At 42.0% G+C, this 20,861-nt stretch overlaps 1 protein-coding gene across 3 annotated transcripts in view; it reads right to left on the bottom strand.

Annotated features, from left to right (window-relative positions):
- Nucleotides 1–20,861, bottom strand: part of SPPL2A (signal peptide peptidase like 2A) — a 47,165-nt gene that overhangs the window by 15,805 nt on the left and 10,499 nt on the right. For 2 of the 3 annotated variants that reach the window (XM_014606077.3, XM_014606076.3), the window contains exons 5-15: nucleotides 20,313–20,446; nucleotides 15,831–15,982; nucleotides 11,151–11,247; nucleotides 9,974–10,075; nucleotides 5,967–6,048; nucleotides 5,571–5,645; nucleotides 4,753–4,809; nucleotides 4,523–4,576; nucleotides 3,983–4,082; nucleotides 2,836–2,916; nucleotides 2,339–2,499 (exon numbers count right to left, since the gene is read on the bottom strand). In XM_014606077.3, the coding sequence (XP_014461563.1) occupies nucleotides 2,339–2,499; nucleotides 2,836–2,916; nucleotides 3,983–4,082; nucleotides 4,523–4,576; nucleotides 4,753–4,809; nucleotides 5,571–5,645; nucleotides 5,967–6,048; nucleotides 9,974–10,075; nucleotides 11,151–11,247; nucleotides 15,831–15,982; nucleotides 20,313–20,446 (1,095 nt within the window). The remainder of the gene's footprint in view (nucleotides 1–2,338; nucleotides 2,500–2,835; nucleotides 2,917–3,982; nucleotides 4,083–4,522; nucleotides 4,577–4,752; nucleotides 4,810–5,570; nucleotides 5,646–5,966; nucleotides 6,049–9,973; nucleotides 10,076–11,150; nucleotides 11,248–15,830; nucleotides 15,983–20,312; nucleotides 20,447–20,861) is intronic. The other variant, XM_014606078.3, reaches the window with a different exon arrangement.

Genomic DNA, 20,861 nt, shown 5'->3' on the forward strand with positions numbered 1-20,861 from the left:
AGGTCCCTTCCAGCCCTAATGTCTATGAAAATCTATGAAAAATATTTTTGTCCTGGTTTACATGCATTTGTGTAGTTTACATAGAGGTGATCGCGCAATAGCTTAAAATGAAGTCTTACTCTTGCACATTCTGGGGGGTGGGTATAGGTTTGTTGCGGGCTGTGGATGTGGGGAGGATGGTTGGGACATGTGAGGGGGTGTGGGGTCTGCGTGTATGGCAGTGCGAGGCAGGGTGTGGGTGCATGTGTATGGTGGGGGGGTGTGTGGGACTCACCCTATGAGTACAAACACACACTCTCCCTCCCTCCCTCCATGCACACACATGCACCCAGGGTACCAGTGCGGCTCTGTGCCCCCCGGTCCAGCGATGCAGCTGGGAGTCACATGGTACTGGAGAAGTGCAGGGGCAGGAAGGCAGGTATATGGCTGGGGGTGGGGTGGGGCTGGGCTGCTGCCTCCTACTGATGGCTCCCTCTGCTTCCTACTGCCCCTGGCTCCTACCATCTTTGACAGGCAGCCAGGAGCAGATAAATATTTTCTATATTTTTTAGGGGCCAGGTGGGCCCGATAGAATGGCCCGGCAGGCCAAATTCAGCCCACAGGCCATATTTTGCCCACTCCTGCATTAGAGTAAGCTCCTACTTTTGCCAACAGCTTCCAAGGGTTTGCTGGAGAAGAGAGTTGTTTTGACTAGAACCTTGACAACACAGCAGGGCAGGGTCTCAGACTCGATGATCTGATGAGGTCCTTTCCAACCCTAGCATCTATGCCTTTGATCTGGTATCCCAGGATCGCCTCTTGGCAAAACTGGCTAACTGCGGCCAAGGCCTCACCACGATCTGCGGGCTGGGGGATTGGCTCCATGGTAAGACCCAGAGGGTGGTGGTTGACAGAAGTCAATTGTCGTGGTGCACTGTGACCAGTGGGGTCCCTCAAGGCTCTGTCCTAGGGCCTGCACTATTTAACATCTTCATTAATGACGTAGACGTTGGTGTCAGAAGCGGACTGGCCAAGTTCGCTGATGACACCAAATTCTGAGATAAAGCATCCACACCCGAGGACAGAAGGGTGATCCAGACAGACCTTGACAGGCTCAGGAACTGGGCAGATGAGAACCTGATGGTGTTTAACACTGAAAAATGTAAGGTTCTCCACTTCGGGAGGAAAAACCTGCAACATCCTTATAGGCTCGGCAGTGCTACGCTGGTTAGCACTACAGACGAAAGGGACTTGGGGATCATGATTGACCACAAGATGAACATAAGCCTTCAATATGATGCTGCGGCTAGTAAAGCAAGCAAAACACTGGCCTGCATCCAGCTTCTCAAGTAAATCCCAGGACATCGTACTTGGCCTGGGTGAGGCCGCAGCTGGGGTACTGCGTCCAGTTTTGCTCTCTACAAATCAAAAAGGAGATGGAGAAGCTTGAGAGGGTGCAGAGTAGAGCCACGCACATGATCAGAGGTCAGGAAAACAGACCTTATGATGAGAGGCAGAGAGCAAAAGGACTCTTCATCCTGGAAAAGTGCAGGCTCAGGGGTGATCTGGTGGCCACCTATAAGTTATCAGGGGTGCTCATCAGGATCTGGGCAAAAGTCTGTTCACCAGACTGCCCCAAGGGATGACAAGGTCAAACGGTCACAAACTCCTCCATGACCGTTTCAGGATGGACATAAGGAAGAACTTCATTACTGTCTGAGCCCCCAAGGTTTGGAATAGACTGCTGCCAGAGGTGGTTCAGGCGCCTACTTTGAATGCCTTCAAGAGACATTTGGATATTTATCTTGCTGGGATCCTATGATCCCTGCTGACTTCCTGCCCCTGGGGCAGGGGGCTGGACTCGATGATCTTCCAAGGTCCCTTCCAGCCCTAGCATCTATGAATCTATGAAACATGAGATATCAACGCAGCGGGCGTAAGAAACTAGTTTAAGTTATTGGTCAAACCTGTCACAGTATTAATGTCCAAGTTTGTATTACAGCCCTACAAAAATAAATGCTGCTCACTGGAAAACAGTTTTCCAGTGGAAGCTGAGTTTCAAATTCAGTGTCCTAGAAGATATTAACTTTTCAGCATACAGAAGGTTTGGTAATATTTTTCAGAGGGACACAATAGAAACGCTATTGTTTTGACTGCCAGGTTAGCAGTCTGACCTAATAACACTTAAACTATCAAATTCTCATTCTATCAAATTCATTTACAGATTAAAAAAAAGTTTGAAGTATACTACTATGGCTAATGCAAACTGGCTTGATACGGGTACATTACCACATATTTAAGGAAGAACATACTCAAAGCTAAAAATACAATGGCTCTCTCATAACAACAATTTACCTACCTGGTAGCTGCTACCCTTCCAAAACTTCTTCATCTCCTTACGTCTCCAGGCAACAACTGAGCTGGTAATAAGTGTACATGGTACCAAATAGAGAAGGGCTGGTTGTCCCATCTTCATCAGTGCCAGAACAACAAAAGTCAGCACCATTCCAACAGCATAGGCTATCAAAAATAAAATCAGGAGAGCTAGTGAATGCTGTATATAATTACAATCAATCAATCAAGTTACCTGTAATTGACACTAGCAATATTACAGTTGCTATACTATTTTTCTATTTGATTGCGTCAGTATACAAAACATCTTAATTTCAGTGCACTTGAATTTGAAATATTCAACAGACCTGCTTACTAGAACACTTCATCTAGGAACAAGTACATTCAAACTAGAGATCAGAATTGTGATAGCATTCACTGACAACAATGACTTATATTTATACCACAAAAGAAGCTGGCAGGAAAATACACATTGCTAAAAATACTGTATTAAAAGTTATATACCTAAAGTACACGAAACATAATAAACAGAAGACAAAGAACGTGTCTGCACATCAAATCTTCGACAATAAGCAACCAGAAGCCCTAAAAAGAAAATACCCACACATTATTATTTATCAAAAATACAGTTAAGTCACCATAACACAAATTTACATTCACATTATAGCGACAGCCTGATGGAAGACAACTAACCATGAAATTACAAGTTACGGAGTAATGTGAACAACTAGAAACAGTTTTTAGGCAATCACAGAATAAGCCTCTAGTCAATAAAATTTATATAAACTAATATGGTTCACAATGAATTATCGTGTTTAAAAAAACATCTTGTAGGTCAGATGTGATGCATATCTGTTACCACTGTACAATACATTGCTTATATTCAGAGCCTTTCATCATGTGATCTCCCCGCACCTTGCTTACATTAGTTGATTTTCCCATTAGTACAAGCTCTGAGGTAGGGAAGTATTAGCTGTCTCATTTCAGAGAGAAAACCAGAAAGGGGGGTTGTGATTTGCTCAAGGTGCCACAAGGTAGCCTACAGTAAAACTCAGTTCTTCTGAAGATTAGAAGTATTATCTTACTATTAAGAATCAAATATATTTCCCCTGGCAAACATTAAGGAATATTTTAAGCAGTACATATTGCTTTAAAAAAAGGGGGAAAAAAAGACTTTTGTACCATGTACTATATAATTAGAAACAAAGCAATAAATCTGCCATCTTTTTTTTTTTTTAATGTTATTAAGTGTAAAACCTCCTAGTCTTGATTGCAAATACATATGACTTTAGCCAAAAGGCTGAGAAGTAATTACTATCCTATATTAGAATAAACTATATATCTTTGTAATCAAGACGGGGGGGGGGGGTCTTACACTTATTGTTGTTTAATCACAGACACACACACAAATATACACACTGTGATGCTTCTATTCATGAATGGTATTTCTTTCTACAAAGGATTTTTTTCCCTTTATGAAGATTCAAATAATGGCCAGTTGTACATATGCATATAAAAACCCCAAACAGATTCCACGAAGTATTTACATAGATCAAATGCAAAAATGTATTACTTGGGTCTTAAATATTTTCAAAGCAGATTTGACATAAGGAAACAAATTTCTTTATAGTTACTAAAAATAATTGCTCACCTGGCACAATAATATCTCCAAACCCCAGTAATGAAAATGGCATTCCACACAATGTCAGAGCAGAGAATTGAAGTCTAGGAACCCTAATAACCACTGGTAACTGTAAAACAGTATTTTAAAATTCCACATAAATCTAATCTAAAGCATTTAAAATTATAAAAAAGATTAACATAATATTAGAATTATTTACTCATCTATTTTATGCAGAACTTCAAATAAAGAAGGACCTGAATTAAGAAAACAGTAACCAACACACCGAGCGCTTAAAATTTGATTTTAAGACTTACAGAAACAAATGGATTTGGAATTTGTTTAACCAGATGATTATGCAAGGAAAAAACAAACAAACCATAACAAAAACATCTGCCCACACAGATGAGGAATAACAGATTTGCATTGTTATCCTGACTCTAATCTATTGACCAACAATGATATCCAGGCTTGGAAGAGATTTTGACAGTCAGGTTTTCCCCAAAAGAATAGCTTTTCAGAGGGAGTGATTTAAAAGTCCAGTGAACATATCTGAAATACAATCCTTACTTTCTCATGGGGAGCTGAGCGTTCAGTAGGGACTTCCACCAAGTTTCCATCATTCTAGGATCAAACCCAAGTCAACAGGTATTTAATACTTTAAAGAAAGGAGCAAAAGCTGGGTATATTTTGTGAGAAAGTTAAAGCCTAAAAGCACACTATTCACTAATTTAATTAACTTTGGAAAGTCAGTACATACTGCTCATATGCAATTACATTATGAAAATAACTATTTGTACCTTTTCGCTGTTTCCAAAAGGACCAGCAGCAACTTCGACCATTATACTTGCCCCGTTCTGAAAATTAAGTTTATTTTTCATATTGGATATAAGGGATATAGCACAACATTCATGTCATATATACAGAAGCTGCTTGTGCCTTAGCAGACTGCAATCCTCTTACAATGTACAGACATATACATGATTTTCTTTACTATATATTAAATGGCATGTCCATTCATAATACAAGTGGAAAAGCTCTATAAATCACCACAATCTAGACTCATAAAGAGGGATTTGAAAGCACTCATGGGGACACTATCAAAAGCAAGCCTAATGGCCAACTACAGCAATTAACACATTGAATTTGAATACAAGGTAGGAGGTAGTGCACACATATATAGAAGGGTGTTTGTGCCCAAAAGCTTGCAAAGAACAATTTTTCTAACTATTTAGTTGGTCTAATAAGAGATATCACGTTTACCCAAAGAACTTTGTCAGCACACAGACAAAGCACTTACATTCTTAATCAATTTTAGGGTAAGGGAGATTAAAACATTATCCTAATACTAACTTTTATGCACCATTTATTATGGGTTCTCACTAGAGTCAATAGGGAATACCAGATAAGCTTGCTCAAACATAGGAGTTGATGTGGAACTACCCTCTAAATAGACAATGCCTAAGTGGATACACTCTTCGGAGGAAGAGAATCAGAATATCTGGGACAGAAATTATGACTAGATTAAACATATACATATTAATGCGCTAAGTACAGACTACTTTGCTCAGCATTACTTGCTAACAAGTGTGCATACCACAAAATATTCAAGACCTACCTTGGTGATGAATGGCGTTATGAAGACAAAAAATACGTCATATAAAAGAAGAAGGCCTAGAAGTATCACACATGACTGGCAAACAAAGAAGGAAATATTAAACCAAAACTTTCAAAGAGTATCTAAATTAGATTATATTACCATTACTACATCAACATTTAAAAAAATAATGCTCCAAAATGACCTTTAGCATGGAGTCATCAAGAGAGTGCTGAACACAATCTTTTTATTTCCTATTCTATTTATATAGAAAAAGCTCTCTCCCCTTGTCAGTTTTTAATATTTCTAAACAACAAGAATTATTTTCTTGAGGTATTACACATTTACATCTTGTCACTTAACACTTCTACATGCAGGTCATCAATAGGTTTTATTTTAGTAAACAACTTACTATACCTTAAAGTTAGGCATTTTCAGTGTTTTAATGAAGTTTAGGCAGAAAGCAACTCCCAAGATATCTTGCAAAATCCAAGCCCACCTAAAAATAAGAGGTAAGCTTTACACATTTTGTTTTTCCATATTTTTATAATGCTGGAAGTTTATGGTCCTGCTGGAAAAAAAAGAGTACCCGCTATTCTTACCCTTACAGAAAGATACTGTATCTTTCACGGCAGTTTATTTTTATCCTGACTTGTGACTGATGCTCATAAAAGAAGTACTGTTAACCTCAAAACATCATTTCAGTTAGAAACGATTCATCTGCTACTATTACAAGTAATATTCAAGAGTAAAATTAAAGGTCAGTAGGAATCAGTTTCACTGTTTTCCAAGTATAAATAATTTCACACGAGTGGGATGCTCTTGCCTCCTTGACTTCAATGGGAGTTTACAAGGCTGCAGTAATTTACCCATATACACAATGTTTTATGATTGAACCCTTAAGCTCAGTCTACACTATAATTTTTTGCCAATATGGCTACAGTGAGTTGGGAATGGGAAGATACATGATCCCTCCCTCAAAAAGCTGTGGCAGAGTGTGCCCAATGCAGATCCTACTAGCTAAAGCACAGTTTGCTGGGATAGCTTATCTCAGCCTCCCTGGCCAAAATAAGCAATCAGGCATAGGATTGAAGCTCTTGCTGCTACTGTATGCTGGTACACAGACATACCAGCAAAGCATTCCTTGCTTTGATTTCCTATTTGTATGCATCTTTCATACAGGAACAAGAGAGAAAATTGAATATCATTAAACCACAAAATCAGCACAACAAAATCAAGGACTGGAACACTAATTAAAAAAGCTTCAAAGCTGATTTTTAAAGTGTGACTAGATTTCAAATGGACTGGCCATCTAAGGGCACATGGCTGAAATCACTTTAAGTTGAGGGTGCCTGGTACCCTTCCAGAAGCCCTCAGCACCCTGAAGGCTAATTTTCCACTTTGGGGACACATGTGAAACACATTTCTTGACTGCTAATGACTGCGATCTCTTCTTGCACACCTCTTACTACAGGGGAGGGCAATTATTTTGGGTGGAGAGCCACTTACCCAATTTCAGCAGGCTGTCAAGGGCTGCATGGGTAGCCCCGCCCCTTAAGAGGAGCCCTGCCCCCCTGGCCACCATCTTGGGACCAATGTCCCAGGGCTAGCACCGGTGGGGCCCAAAGCAGGGTGCAGGCTGGCAGGGGTCTGTGAAGCCGGGCTGGGCTGCACCAGCAGGGAGAGAGGGGAGCTGGCCCAGCTTCACAGAGTCCCTGCCAGCTGGGACCCTGCGCTTCTGCCACCCTGCTCTGGGCCCCGCTGGCATTGGTCCTGGGACATTCTCTCCACACTTAGCACCAGTTTGTAACCTGCCCTGGAGCTCATGCACTGGGCAGCCCACAGGCGGTGGTGGCAAACAGTACCTGGCGTGGCAAGCAGCAGGGGGGGCCGCAGCTGCTGTTACCACGTGCAGCCCCGACAGGCAAGCCTGGAGCCAGCGCAGGGCCCAAGCTGGCAGCAGGGTGGTGCTGAGCGCGGGGGGAAAGCAGCCCCTACCCACCCCATGCTGCAGCCACTCACAGCCCACTTGGGGCTGCCTGTGCCTGCTTAGGACAGCTCCGTGCGGCCTGCGAGTGGCTGCAGCAGGGAGCACCGGCCATGAGGCAGGCGAGGGGCTGCTTTACTCTGCACTGGGAAGGAGCAGGGAAGGAGCCCAGGGAAAAGCTGAGCGCACGGGGGTGGGGGGAGGAGCGGCCCCTCCCCCACCCCATGGCTGGTGCTGACAGCCCTCGCAGTGCTGTCCAGAGCAGGCACAGGCAACCCCAGGCGGGCTGCGAGCAGCTGCAGTGCAGGGCACTGGGTGGGGGTGGGGCCACTTCCCCCCCACTCCATGCTCCTTCCCTGCCCGGGGTCCCTCCCTGCCCTTCTCCCCCTGCCCTTATCTGAGGTTCTGGCACGGGGCAGCCACATGCTCCCAGGCCAGAAGCCCCAGTTGGGGCTTCTGGCTGGGGGGGGGTGGGGCTGGGTGGGCCCTGCTGTTGAGGGAGCCTGCTGGGCTTCCCCTGGGTCCTACTGCCCTTGGTTCCTGTTGTTTTCGACAGGAACTGTGGGCAGATAAATATTAATTTTCTATATTTTTTAGGGGCCCCGCGGGCTGAATCTGGCCCACAGGCCACATTTTGCCCACCCCTGTCTTACTACATAGCATTTCCAATACTGCATCCACAAGCAGCAGACAACTATACTTTTGGGGCAGAGAGCCTGTGGTCTGAAAAAGTACAGAAGAAAATGAAAGCAGAACAACAGTCATTTTAGGAAGACTCCAGCCTCTTTGGTTTGGAGGATGAAGAGGAGTTACAAATGTAGAATTATAGCTGATTACTATGAATTCTTTGACAAGAGAAATTCAGAAGTCTTAGATCATGACTATATTACATTTCTGCCATAGTCAGGGTAAATTGTTCTTCATAAATTACATCTGCATAGGATGTAATTTAGCACTTTCCATAGCCTGTTTAAAAGTGAATATAGTAACCCTAAAAATCAATGGAATTCAGAAAGGTAAATTAGCTTTCCAATATTCAGTATTAAACTCTAAAAGTTCCGCATTTCCTTTTCAATTAAAGGGCACTGATAGTTGGAATTTGCCTTGTTTTTATATTTATACTTGAAGCTGTAGTCTGTAAATAATTCATCCTGTAGTATGAATATTTTCAATCATTTCCTGAAAGTGAAGGAAAAGCATAAAGATTAGGTTGAACAAGGTTTAGTTAAAGTGCCTCTGCCACCAGTTTGAAGCATGGGGATGCTGATACACAAGACGTGGAGGCTGGTTGGAGCATGCTAATTAGCATGCTCCAGTTAATTAGAGTGCTGTAATTATAGTGCGTCGCAGCACATCAGAGCAGTTTCCCTGCACATGTACAGACACCCTTGGATAGCAAACCAGATGGGAAGATATGAACTGCCTCCAGACCTATTCTTGCTCCCAAAATATTTAATCTACACAGGTTTGTGCAGCCATACTTCATGCTATGCAAGTGAACAGCAAGATCCTTTGGCTTTATTTAATATTAGCCATTTTGTTGTTCTGAGCAGGTCTTCAAGTCGTCTGGTTCAAAAGATTATATACAGGTTTCCCTCGCTTTATGTGGGCTCTGTATATACAAATCCGCTCTTATGCAATGACACTTTTTATATCAAAAATTCGTTATATTCAAGGTAAATTCACTCCTATGCGATCGGTGTGGTAGAAGACCACAGTCAGCTGCTTTGTGCAGTGTATTGTGGGAATGACGTGCACCAAAATATAGTCTCCAGTGTGGATCTGTACTTCTTGCTCATGGTCTGTGATATGTTTCTGTGGTTGCCATCCCTATTATGATAGTGCCCTGTGCTTGTGTGCACTGTCTGCTGTTGGCGATTACCAAAATTGTCTTGTAAAAGTGGTAGAAATGGGTCTGGGGGTCAGTACTATTGAGGTCTTGGCACATATTTCGATTTGTTACATTTTAAAGTGGGTTCCCTTTATGTGAATCTGAGTTAAGCGCTGTTTTCCAGGAACACACGTACAGCATAAAGCAAGGGAAACCTGAATATACTTTAATATATACAGAGAATGGAACTGCAGAATTAATTTACTTATCCAAAAGTAATTACTCAAGGAAATCCGTTTTTCTTCATTCCTTAAGTACTTTGATTGTAAGCTAGGAGGATTCAAAAATCCTCAATATCACTAAGAATGTCTTTACTCAGTAATGCCAAATACCCATATAAAAACATGAGCTTTGTAGCTTTGGTTCATTTGACTTACAACTAACTTAAAATATTTGGTAAGGTTTAGGGAAATCTAGCTTAATTTGTTAATACTATTTAACAAAAATAACAAAAACTCCAAAGACTAGCATGTTTCAGGATTTTTGCTACATGATGCGTGATTCGTTGTCATTACAGCTCTCAAAATTATCAAGCACACTACATACCTATCTTCGTTTCGAAATACTACCCAAACAGCAGCTGCCGCTATGCAGAATCCAGCAAGAAAAATAAGTCGCACTTCAATACTTTTGTTGCAACATGAAATCCTAAAAAGTAAAGTGGTTAAGTTATGTTGTATGAAATAAACTCACATTACAAAATGAAAAAAAATCCAGTACAAATACAATATACAACTGACATCAGGTGCACAGGCTGGCAAAGTGCTTTCTCCAAAGGCTCCCCTCAGTATGAAACTCATTCAGCCCTCATTCCACCAGACCTTAGACTTAAGTAATTTTACAGGCACAATACACAGTCCTCGTTCTTCATAAATGTGAATAGGTGTCCTGAACTTGATCCATCAATCAGCAGTTCTTTGGTTATTTTGTGATTTAGCTTTCTAACAGATGTAGATCAGGTGTCTTGAGTTACAGTATAGAAACTTAGAGAAACAAAAATCTGACTGACAGAATAATGCAAATGAAGAACTGTCAAACCTTGAAGTTTACATGGAAAAATATTTTAACACATTAAAAAGAGTAAAATTATGATTAATGATCTAGTCTTCCTCAAAAGCAATTCCCTATTCATTATAATGCCAAAAGCATATCAGAAAAAAGATGAACATGTTTATAACCATATTATAAAGGGTTTGAAAAATTACATTTTGCACATTGCAATTTAACATGACCAATATCTAGAAAACACAAACATCCGCCTGATTCCACCTGTCTGTGTTAGTAGTCCCAATGAAATTAGAGTGAGCTACTAAGGAGAGTGAGGTTGTGCAGGATCCTGTTAAACCAAAACTAAACTTTGTTTTGACTATTTTGTTATGAATTCAGTTATTCTAAAGCTCAGAATACTTTAAAAAAAAATTGTTTTATATTTCACTAAGCATGTTTCTATATTGTAATTGGTACTTAAGTTTTTCATAAGCTCAGTTTCTATCTAGCCAGAGGATATTTTATTATTCTTAAAATGAAAGTTACTGAACTACTACATTTACATTTTTTTGCATTCTCAGTATTAAAGGTGCCTTAGAGGGATTTTTTTTAATCTAAACTATTTACTATATGCAAGTTGATAAGACTGACAAGTTCTCAAACTAAGCACACTTTCACTTAACTCCTTATTTGCTAGAACAGGGATATGCAAAAAACAAATTAAGCTATACAATACCTGCATTGTCCAAATGATATCTTTTGGAGTAGCGCAGCCAGACAGTTGTACAGGCTCATTGCAGATGCCAAGAAGAACACAGATATTATAACATACACTAGATGAAAAATGGAAAAAATAAAAATAAGTGATAAAAAGTAGCAGAAGGATACTCTAGCAGCTGAGAATCATGGGCAAGGAAATACACGTGACAAGCTGTGAACAGAAGCATCATTGATCAAGTTGTTTTAAAGTGTTTTCTATTTAGAGCCTTGCAATAAAAACCACCAGACTCATCTGAAATGTCTGTAAGAGTTTGAATTTTCAAGTTTTTCATGGCAGGCTCCTCACTTTCAAAGGAAACTTATCCAAAAAGCTACTATCAACATACCCAATGTACCCAGGAACCAGGGGAGCAATCCTTTGGACTGCCAAAGCTTATATTTGTTAACCTCTGGACACCATCCCAAACACATTTCTTTATTGACATTTCAGCCCCTGTGATTATGTGGATGACTGGGCAGAGGACCTGCTGATGACTAATTGCTTCCCACAATACATTAGCTACTGTACAAAAACAGGCATAGGATCCTGCAACAGGATCTATTAGATGGGTCCTTCCACTCAGTGTTATGGAAAGAGACATCTACATGCATCTTATTATAGAACTGGGGCCACAGATTGTAAGGAAAATACATGTTATTAAAAACACAATGATGAATATTTATAGAATCACAGAAAATTAGGGTTGGAAGGGATGTCAGACCGTCATCTAGTCCATAGTTTCTCAACCTTTGGTACATGAGACACAGGCAGGGGGTACACAGGTACCCCAACACTGTCTCTTGCCCTCTTTTTCTCTCTCTCTCTCACCCCTTCCTCCTCTCAAAACTATGGCAAAAAAACTGGTGCAATTAAAAAAATTAAATTCCCCAATAATAATTTGTTATGTTGCACTTTGCATGGCACTGGGTTCAGCCCTCCTAGCTTTGGCCAACATCATCTCTAGCCCAGGTACATTCTTGAGTTGTGTACCCTTGGTGTAAAAGGTGGCAACCCTACCCGCACCAGATCAGACATCTGCTCTATCATAGCCTTATATACAGCCCTTCTTCCAACATATGGCACACGTTAGTCTGTAAATATAAAATCCCCTGGAAAATTGAGTGTTGGGGTACTTATTCAAATTTTCAGAAGTTAGGGGGTACTTGCTACTTAAAAGGTTGAGAAACACTGATCTAGTCCAACCACCCGCTCAAAGCAGAACCATCCCCAATTATTTATCTACTACAGCAAAGCAGCACCTGAGCTCTTACAGAATTTGGTATACTTAAAGTACTCAGAAAACACAATTTACATATATTTACATAATTTCATAGAGAGCTCCAAGTATACTGTAGACACAAATCTAACTATTTTAAGAAAAAGGACAAAATATCTATGTACACCTCAAAGTATCTTTCTCTTTTTGCAGTATCAAGAAAAGGAAAGTTCAAGTGCTAAACCCTCTTCCCACTATTTAGATCTCTCTCTAATGACCTTAACATGCAAAGATTTACTCTTAACTCATCTGAGTCAAGTTGCTTAAGTGTTTGTAGATAGGCAGTAAGGTTGTCATAGAAACCAACAAAAGCAAGAAAATTTAAAGCTAAGTTAAATGCACCCTCTGTATATACTGCAATTAGCTCAAGGGCGTGCAGAAAATAAATGGGTAAGAGAATATCAGCTTTTTAGATTTGAATTGCCCTGCTTTTAGCCATTTATGCCATAACCTCAACTTATTTACAGAATGGACTCCAGCCACTTAAGAAGGTCAAATGGATAGGGGTGCATCGATAAAGATTTTTTTGGCTGATACGGATGGCCGATTATTAACTAGCCATATCTGCCGATACCGATCCAATAGCCAATATGCAGCCCGGCAGTGCAGAGAGCAGTGTCCGCCCAACAAGGTCTGTGGTGGGTAAGGGGCATGGAGGGGTCAAATCAAGGTCCCCATGGTGAGGGAGGGGGTGGGGCAGGGGAAGGGGCAGGTGCTGGCACTGCCCAGTCGGAGCAGGGAAGGGCACTAAACAGAGCCGCTGGCAGCTCCTGCTACTCTGTGCACCCCTGGGGGAGGCATGGAAGACATGTGCCCTCCAGATTTGTGTGCAGGGCAAGGGCAGGCTGCCCACTGCAGGTTTGGGGCCAGGGGCTGTCACAGCCTCCTCGTGGAGGCAGGGGCTGGGCCAGGGCTGTGCTTGGGGCAGGCAGCAGTTGCACTGGGATAGGTGGCTATGGGGAAGCTACAGTGAATTTGGGGGGGGTGGGGGGGCTGTAGCCCACTCCATAGCCCATCTCCCAGCACTGCCACCACCACCCCACCCCGAGCCCAGCTGCCCCATTGGGAAGAGGCCAGTGCAGCCCCTGACACTGAGCCTACAGGAGGCAGTCCGCCCTCACCCCGCGCACAAATCCAGGGGGGCAATACCTCTCATGCCTTCCCCAGGGGTGCGCACAGCAGTGGGAGCTGCCTCCCCTCCCACTGCCCGTGGCTCCGTCCCACACCCCGCCCCACCTGGGTAGCACCTGTCCCTGCCCCAGCGCCAATCCCTCCCTCAACATGGGGGCCTTGATCTGTCCCCCCCCCATGCCCCTTCCCTCCCACAGGCTTACCGAGCAGACACTGCTCTTCAAGCTGCCATGCTGCATTCCTGGCTGCATGCATGCTGCGGCTGTGCACATGTACACAGCATTTATTGGTGACCTTATCAGCTACACCAGCCAAAAAAAGCTGATTGCCAATAATGTCAATTTTCTTTTTATCGGTGCTGATTCAGTATGGACTGATATACTGGTGTACCTCTACAAATAGATAGTAATCTTGAAAGCTTTAAATACAGATACCTGGAAGGAATTTACAAAACAATACAGAGGTCAAAAGAGAAAGGGATTATCTACACAGGAAAGTTAGTGGGGTGTGGGAGGGATGATTTTCCAGTATCAAGTCTCCAAATTTCCAAGCCCCATGGACCAGATGTTATGGGCCCATATGCATTGGATCTGGCCACTGTGTCCAGGGCCCGATCAGTGCACAACATGGCACCTGGGACTGGGGCCCAATGTGGTGTGTACCAGATTGGGCTCACAGACCAACCCAGCACCACTCATCCAGTCTACAGGGCCAAAAGGTTGAGAACCACTGTTTCACATGGATGGCAAAAAGTTCATACAGAGTGACTATGGCCTGGTCAAGTTTCAGCGTTGTGTGCTTTGGAACAGAAAATTAGAGCTCCTTTACCAAATAGCTAAACAGCCAACAAGTGGCCTGAAGAAGGGACTGCATCTAACAGCCTGTTTGAATTTATTTCAATTATGCAGCTAGTCCAATAAAGATACCACTCTCCTCTCCTCCCCCCCCCAAAAAAAAAAGAAAAAAGAAAAAAAGCCTTGCCTCTCACATAAACAAAATAAAAGATTGCTTATGGGCAATATATTTTTTTTACTCCACGTTTTCAAAGTCTAGTTTTCCACAAAAATTCAGCTAGAGGTAGACACCCCACATAGAAACTTCAACCAAATAATTAAGTGTGGCAAAAAAATAAAGCAACAAATAAGTGTTTTTGATGGGACATTTTTGGTAACCTTTGATATAAGCATTGCTACCTATAAGCAGAAGAAGCTGCCAAAAGCTTTTTATGCTATGCAGAAGAGGTGAGAGAAGGGGAAAACAAACTACAGAAGAGAATTACTCGCTTAACCAACAATTTCTGGAATAAAAATAAGATAATCAACATCAAACCTTTTTAACATCATGGCATTTTATAGAAGTGTTTGCTGGTTGTAGGTTTGTTGTTTTTCTTATATCTTTCACTGACCTTATATTATCATGAAGATAATTATGTCATTAGTGTTTACTCTGTCCATTATGTCTACTTGTGGTAAGACAAAATAACTTAAGTAGCCCAAAGGCAATTTAGAAACTAATGCTTAGAGCATGGTTGGAGTGTCATAGCCATGAAGGTCCAGAAAAATATACAAGGCAAGAAGATTTTTTGGTGATATCTTTTTATTGGACAAACTGTACAGCTGCTTAGAGCAGGTGTTTTGTGGCATGAAGCCCAGGACATGGGGAACTGTTGGGATGTAACTTGGCCTTCTCTGCCCTGCACCATACCACGTATCATCCCTGTAGCAGCGCCCCATTGCTCTCTCTTGCCCCCTTACAGCAGGTGCTTCTTATCTTCACTTATGAACTTGCCCCTCTATGCTGGTGGGGACGTGGGAGGAGAATACCGGTGGCACAAGCAGCAAGTCACAAGCAGCATCCCACTGCTCCCAAAAGGTTGCCAACCCCTGGCTTAGAGTTTAAGCTAAGATTCAACCACAGAATGAAGAGGGGCATCATATGCTTAACTGCTCATTTTTACTATGAAGTCATATACCTTATTTAACTAATCACTGCCTTGGCAACCTTAGAGAGAAAAAAAATGTGAAGGAGGTTTCCAAAAGAGGCCTCATTTCCCCCACTTTAAAGTAAATCCCCTACACACTTTTATTCCCCGCAATAAATGAGAGAGGGTGACTTAAATAAGAAAATGAGTTCAACTTTGGGTGAAAAACTAAAATCAAACTATCTTCCTGTTTAAAAAACAAACAAAGATGTCAACAGCATGAAAGAGGAAAATAAATCAATTGCAACAGTTCCTTATCACTTCTTACCTAGCCATTTGTAGAAGAAATAAAGTAAGACTAGCATGACACAACAGATGACCACAAACAGGATAACTGTGAGTGGGGTAAAAGTGACATTTTCTTCCTTCTTTCTTCTTGTTTCTCTGTCCTCAGGGCTTGCCACAGCTTTCAAATCCTCACTGTCAAAATAGACATTTATTTCAGTTATAGATTGTAACTGCAGACTTTTACAAAATGAGATTTTACCACTAGCTCCATTTTTACACTGTATTAAGGTGCATTAGACACAAAGGGTACCTGTACACATGTGAGGAGGCTGTTCCAATGCACTATTAAATTGAGTCTGCTGGAGCATGCTAGTTGGTGTGTGCCAGCCAGCCACCGCATCTCGTGCATCACCATCCCTGAGCCTCAAAATGGTGGTAGGGGCACTTTAACTAAAGCTCATTCAATGAGCTTTAATTAAAGCATCCCCACTGCTGTTTTGAAGTGCAGAGATGCTGATACATGAGATGCTGCAGGTGCTTTAAATCCAACTACTCTTGGAGCCACTCTAATTAAATCACCCCCCTCAGTTCCAGAGCATGTGTAAAAATGCCCTAGAATTCCAATTCATCAAGGTAATTAAGCACGTGACAAACTTTAAGCACTGAGTGGTCACTCTGACTTAAAAGCTAGACATTTTCTTAACTACTTTGCTGAAATGCTAGTATTAGTCTGAAAAATAATCAAGACATCTGCAAATGCAGGTCAAGCAGGACCGTGGAATTTGCTAGCTATTCTTCTGCTGTACTTTCTAAAATTCTCTCAGAGGACTATTGTCCTATGGGAAGAGGCTGCTGCTTTACCTTGGATCATAAGGAAATACTTTTTATGTATTAGAGGAAAAGGAAGAGTCAAAGGGTTAAAATGAGGTTCCAATTAATAAAAGTAAAAAATCATCTCTAAGAGAATAGTCTTCAAACAGAAATACTAATTATTTCCCTTTTAGAAACCTGCTTATGCCAGCAGGAAAACAATTATTATTGACAGACATTTATATTATACACCAAGAATGGTAAATGATTTAGAACTTCAGCTAGACATGTGTCATTTCATTAAATGTCTGCAAAAACACTAATGTCAGCCAAATTCTGTCAGTTAATTGTGAATTCTTCTGCATCTATGGTCCATAATTAAAGGGGAAGGGAAACAGAGAAATAAAGTAGATTCTCATTAAAGGTAACATGTCTTCAAGGTTATAATACATACATGCTCTGTGTTTATGTCTTATAAGAAATAAGCGCACTGAAAATGTTAAACCTGTTTTATAAAAAACCGAAAGGTCTTTAAACATTCAGGCCAACTGTGCTTCTTACCACTCTGAATATTTGTAAAGCTTGCTTGCCAACTATTCTACCTCCCATGATATCCTGAGGTCCGCACAGCTACAATGCTGACATTTTGAAAAGGCCACAGCTTTCTTAAATCAATGCAAGCAAGAAAGTTTGCAAATCCTAGCTACTATGAATATCTGATTTAGATTAGTGGTTTACAAACCTAAGGAAATGTACAACATTTTCAAGATGTGCAAAAATTAATACATTTCTCAAAGATACTGAATTTCCAAACAAGTTGCCATCACATCCTGTGATATTTTTGACACCTGGCCCTGGCATGTTCCCAAAAATGGCAACTCCTCCCATGAAACAGGTGCATAGCAGGAGGCATAATTTTGGGATCAGGGATCACAATTTAGCTCTTGCTACTTGCCAGTGCAAGCGGAGCCCAGGATCATAGTTACAATCTTGGGCAGCCAACCATCAGCTCTGACCAGGGACTGCGCTACAGGTTTGAACCAGCCACAGTCCAAAGACAGCGCCAACAATCAGTTGACCTGCAACCTCCAGCTCCAACCTTTTACAGGTACAATTTAAGGTGCCATATACAGAACATTTTTATGGCTAGTTTGCCATTTTATTAGGGGTGCAGTGATAAAGATTTTTTGGGCTGATACCAATGACTGATTATTAGCGAGCCATATCAGCCAATACTGATCCAACTGTTGATATGCAGCCTAGCAGGTTGGAGAGCAGGATCTGAACGGTAAGTCTGTTGCAGGGGGGAAGGGAAGAGGCGGGGGGACGGAAGGGACTGAGGGGGGTGCAGATCAAGGCCCCTGTGGAGTGGGGCTGGGGCAGGTGCTGCCCAGCTAGGGCAATAGGGGATGCAGGATAGAGCCATGTGGCTTGACCAGGGGGCATGGGGAACACTTCTATGTGTACCCCTGGAGGAGCCATGGGCAGGCAGTGGCAGCACTGGGCTGGGGGAGCTATGGGGTGGGCTATAGCCACCCCAAAATTCACCATAGCCCCCCATAGCATCCCCTCCCAGCGCTGCTGCCGCCCACCCCAAGTACAGCCCCAGCCCAGCCTGCCTGCCAAGAAGAGCACAGCGCCACCCCTGGCCCCACTGGCAGCTCACCCATGTCCTGTGCACAGATCCAGGGTCATAAGCCCCCCATGGCTTTCCTGAGGTGCGTGTAGTGGCTGGATTCACCCTCCCCACCCCACACCCCGTGGATGAGCCTCTCGTGGCTCCGTCCTACACCCCCCTGCCCAGCCCCAGCCCCACTCCCTCCCCCACCACAGGGGCCTCAATCTGCCCCTGCCAAGCCCCTTCCCTCCCAATAGACTTACCAGCTGGATGCTACTCTGCAAGCTGTTGGGCTGGCCGCATGCATACTGCAGCTGCGCACATGCATGCTGCATTTATTGGTGACAGTACTGGCTGCACCAGCCAAAAACGCCAATTGCCAATAACATAAATTTTCCTTTTATCAGTGCCAATATGATATGGACCGATGTATCGGTGCACCTCTACATTTTATGGCGTCTTAAATTGAGTGCTCTAGGTATCCTTGACCAATACTAAAAATTAAAAAGGGACCAGATAGAGGGAAACCCCTGGTACTATTGATCTAGGTAAGTATGGCACAAAGGAAGACAAGCCATATGATAAGGTGTACACCATAAACCTCTACTCTAAGATTTTTTGAGTGAAAATAAATAAATAAATAAGTAATAAAAGGCTGGCACTGGCCATCTCTCTTTCTCCAGAAGTCAATAGGAACTCAAGGCTTAGTCTGTCATTTCCACATGGGCACCACTTCCTACAGATTCCTTGTCCACAGTGTGTTACACTTCTTCACTAGCTAGGCAATTATTTATTTATTTATTTATGTATTTAATTATGAAAAGGAAGCCACAGGCACCAACATCTGCTACATGCACATAGCCTTCTGCAAAATAAACTCTCTCAGTTTCCATCATTGCCCCAAAACATTAAGGAAAAGTAGAAGGGCATGGCTTTCAGGTTGATCCAAGCAAAGGGAAAGTCAGAGGACAATTTTTCATGGTAATTTCCCCCCCTGCTCCTACCAATCCTTGTGTTTCAGCAAATCTACAGCATAGTGAATTGGTTCTCAACTTTTTTTAGACACAAAACACACCTCCGTAACTTCTGTGAATTGAACTACATCCCATTTGGAAAGCTAATTTATTAAAGCACTTACTTGCCTGAAGAGCGGCCAAGAAGGAGAAGCAGCAGTTAAGAGGAAAGAGCATGCTCATCTCCTCAACCTTATCTCCTTCCTCTCTCCCAGGGGCACCCTTCAAAGGCTGCGGAAGCACACTGGTTGAACTGGCACAGTGTAAAGGAACTCAAGCTATATTTAAACAAGCTAGTGCAAGCACTGGGGGCAGTCTAGCCACTGTGCCACAGAATTCATTACAAAACAACTGAGCTTCCTTCCAGAAGTCCTGGATTACCTTATCAAGGGACTTTTTACATGGTATCTTTTTATTGGGTTTCACTTTTGATGTGTAAGTTTAGAATTTTTTTTTTTTGATTTGGGATATCTGTCCCAGTTTCTAACCAGATTTTTTATTACTGGATTCATCAGCTTTTTTTTTAAGCTAGAAATGCTTTTAGCAGCTCGCTGGAGACACTAGCATGATGTGTTACATGAATTAGAGTCTTAAAAGGTGGATGGGAGATGAAAAGCTATGATTGATATCTGAAAGTAGATATGTATGTGTCCTGAAGTGATTTTATCTTCAGAGAGTTTTTATGGTATCCACTGCCATGCATAAGAGCACCAGCATAATATTCAGTATTTACCTACTTAATGCCACTGTGTGGTAAATAATGTCACAATCCACATTTTACAGAGTGGGAATTAAGGCAGAGACTAAGAATGAAATCCAAAGGTATTTGTGCCTAACTCTTAATTTATTTAATTGGGAATCAGGTACCCAAATACCTTAGCGACTTACTCAAGCCAATTAAACTTAGAGCCAAAGTCACACAGGAAGCATGTGGTAGAGTGTACAATTGAATCTAGGTCTCTGAAGTTCTACAGGGGTACCCTAATCAGTGGGTCGTCCTTCCTCTCATAGATATAACCACAAACATGTTAGATCCATAATTTACACTGCTTAATAAATCATAAGGTTTAATTAAACTTACTGTTCTGATACTCCACTCCAATAGCCTCCAAGCGCCACAGTGAGAACAGCAATTAGAAATATGACAAACATACTGTAATCAAATTCTGGCAAAGGTGGTGAATAGAGCGTCACATTAATCCTATTTCCAAGAGTCTGAAATATAATAACCAGTTACACATAAGAACAGCATTGACAAAGAGGTAGGGATTCATACCGCTTATCCAATTTTTACCATATATGTTACACCATTGATCTATAAATTAGTTCAGAGTGTACTGAACATGTATGTTGCCTGCCTACTACCTAAGATTACTATATACTTATTAGGAGTTGACACAGTGGAACCCTAGCCTGTCCACAGAAGTATGGTACATTTTTCTATGACACCAACACCTTGAGTGGTGCACTCAGTCCACATGCCTGTTAGCCCTCAAATGACTGAACTATACAAAGACACATTTTGGGAAAGATCTTCAGCTGGTGAAAACTGTCTTAATTCCAATGACTTCAATGGAAATACAACAATTTATATCAGCTAAAGATCTGCTGCCTTAGTTCCCTGATCCAA

This window comes from Alligator mississippiensis, chromosome 11 (assembly GCF_030867095.1).
Source record: "Alligator mississippiensis isolate rAllMis1 chromosome 11, rAllMis1, whole genome shotgun sequence".
Lineage (NCBI taxonomy): Eukaryota > Metazoa > Chordata > Crocodylia > Alligatoridae > Alligator > Alligator mississippiensis.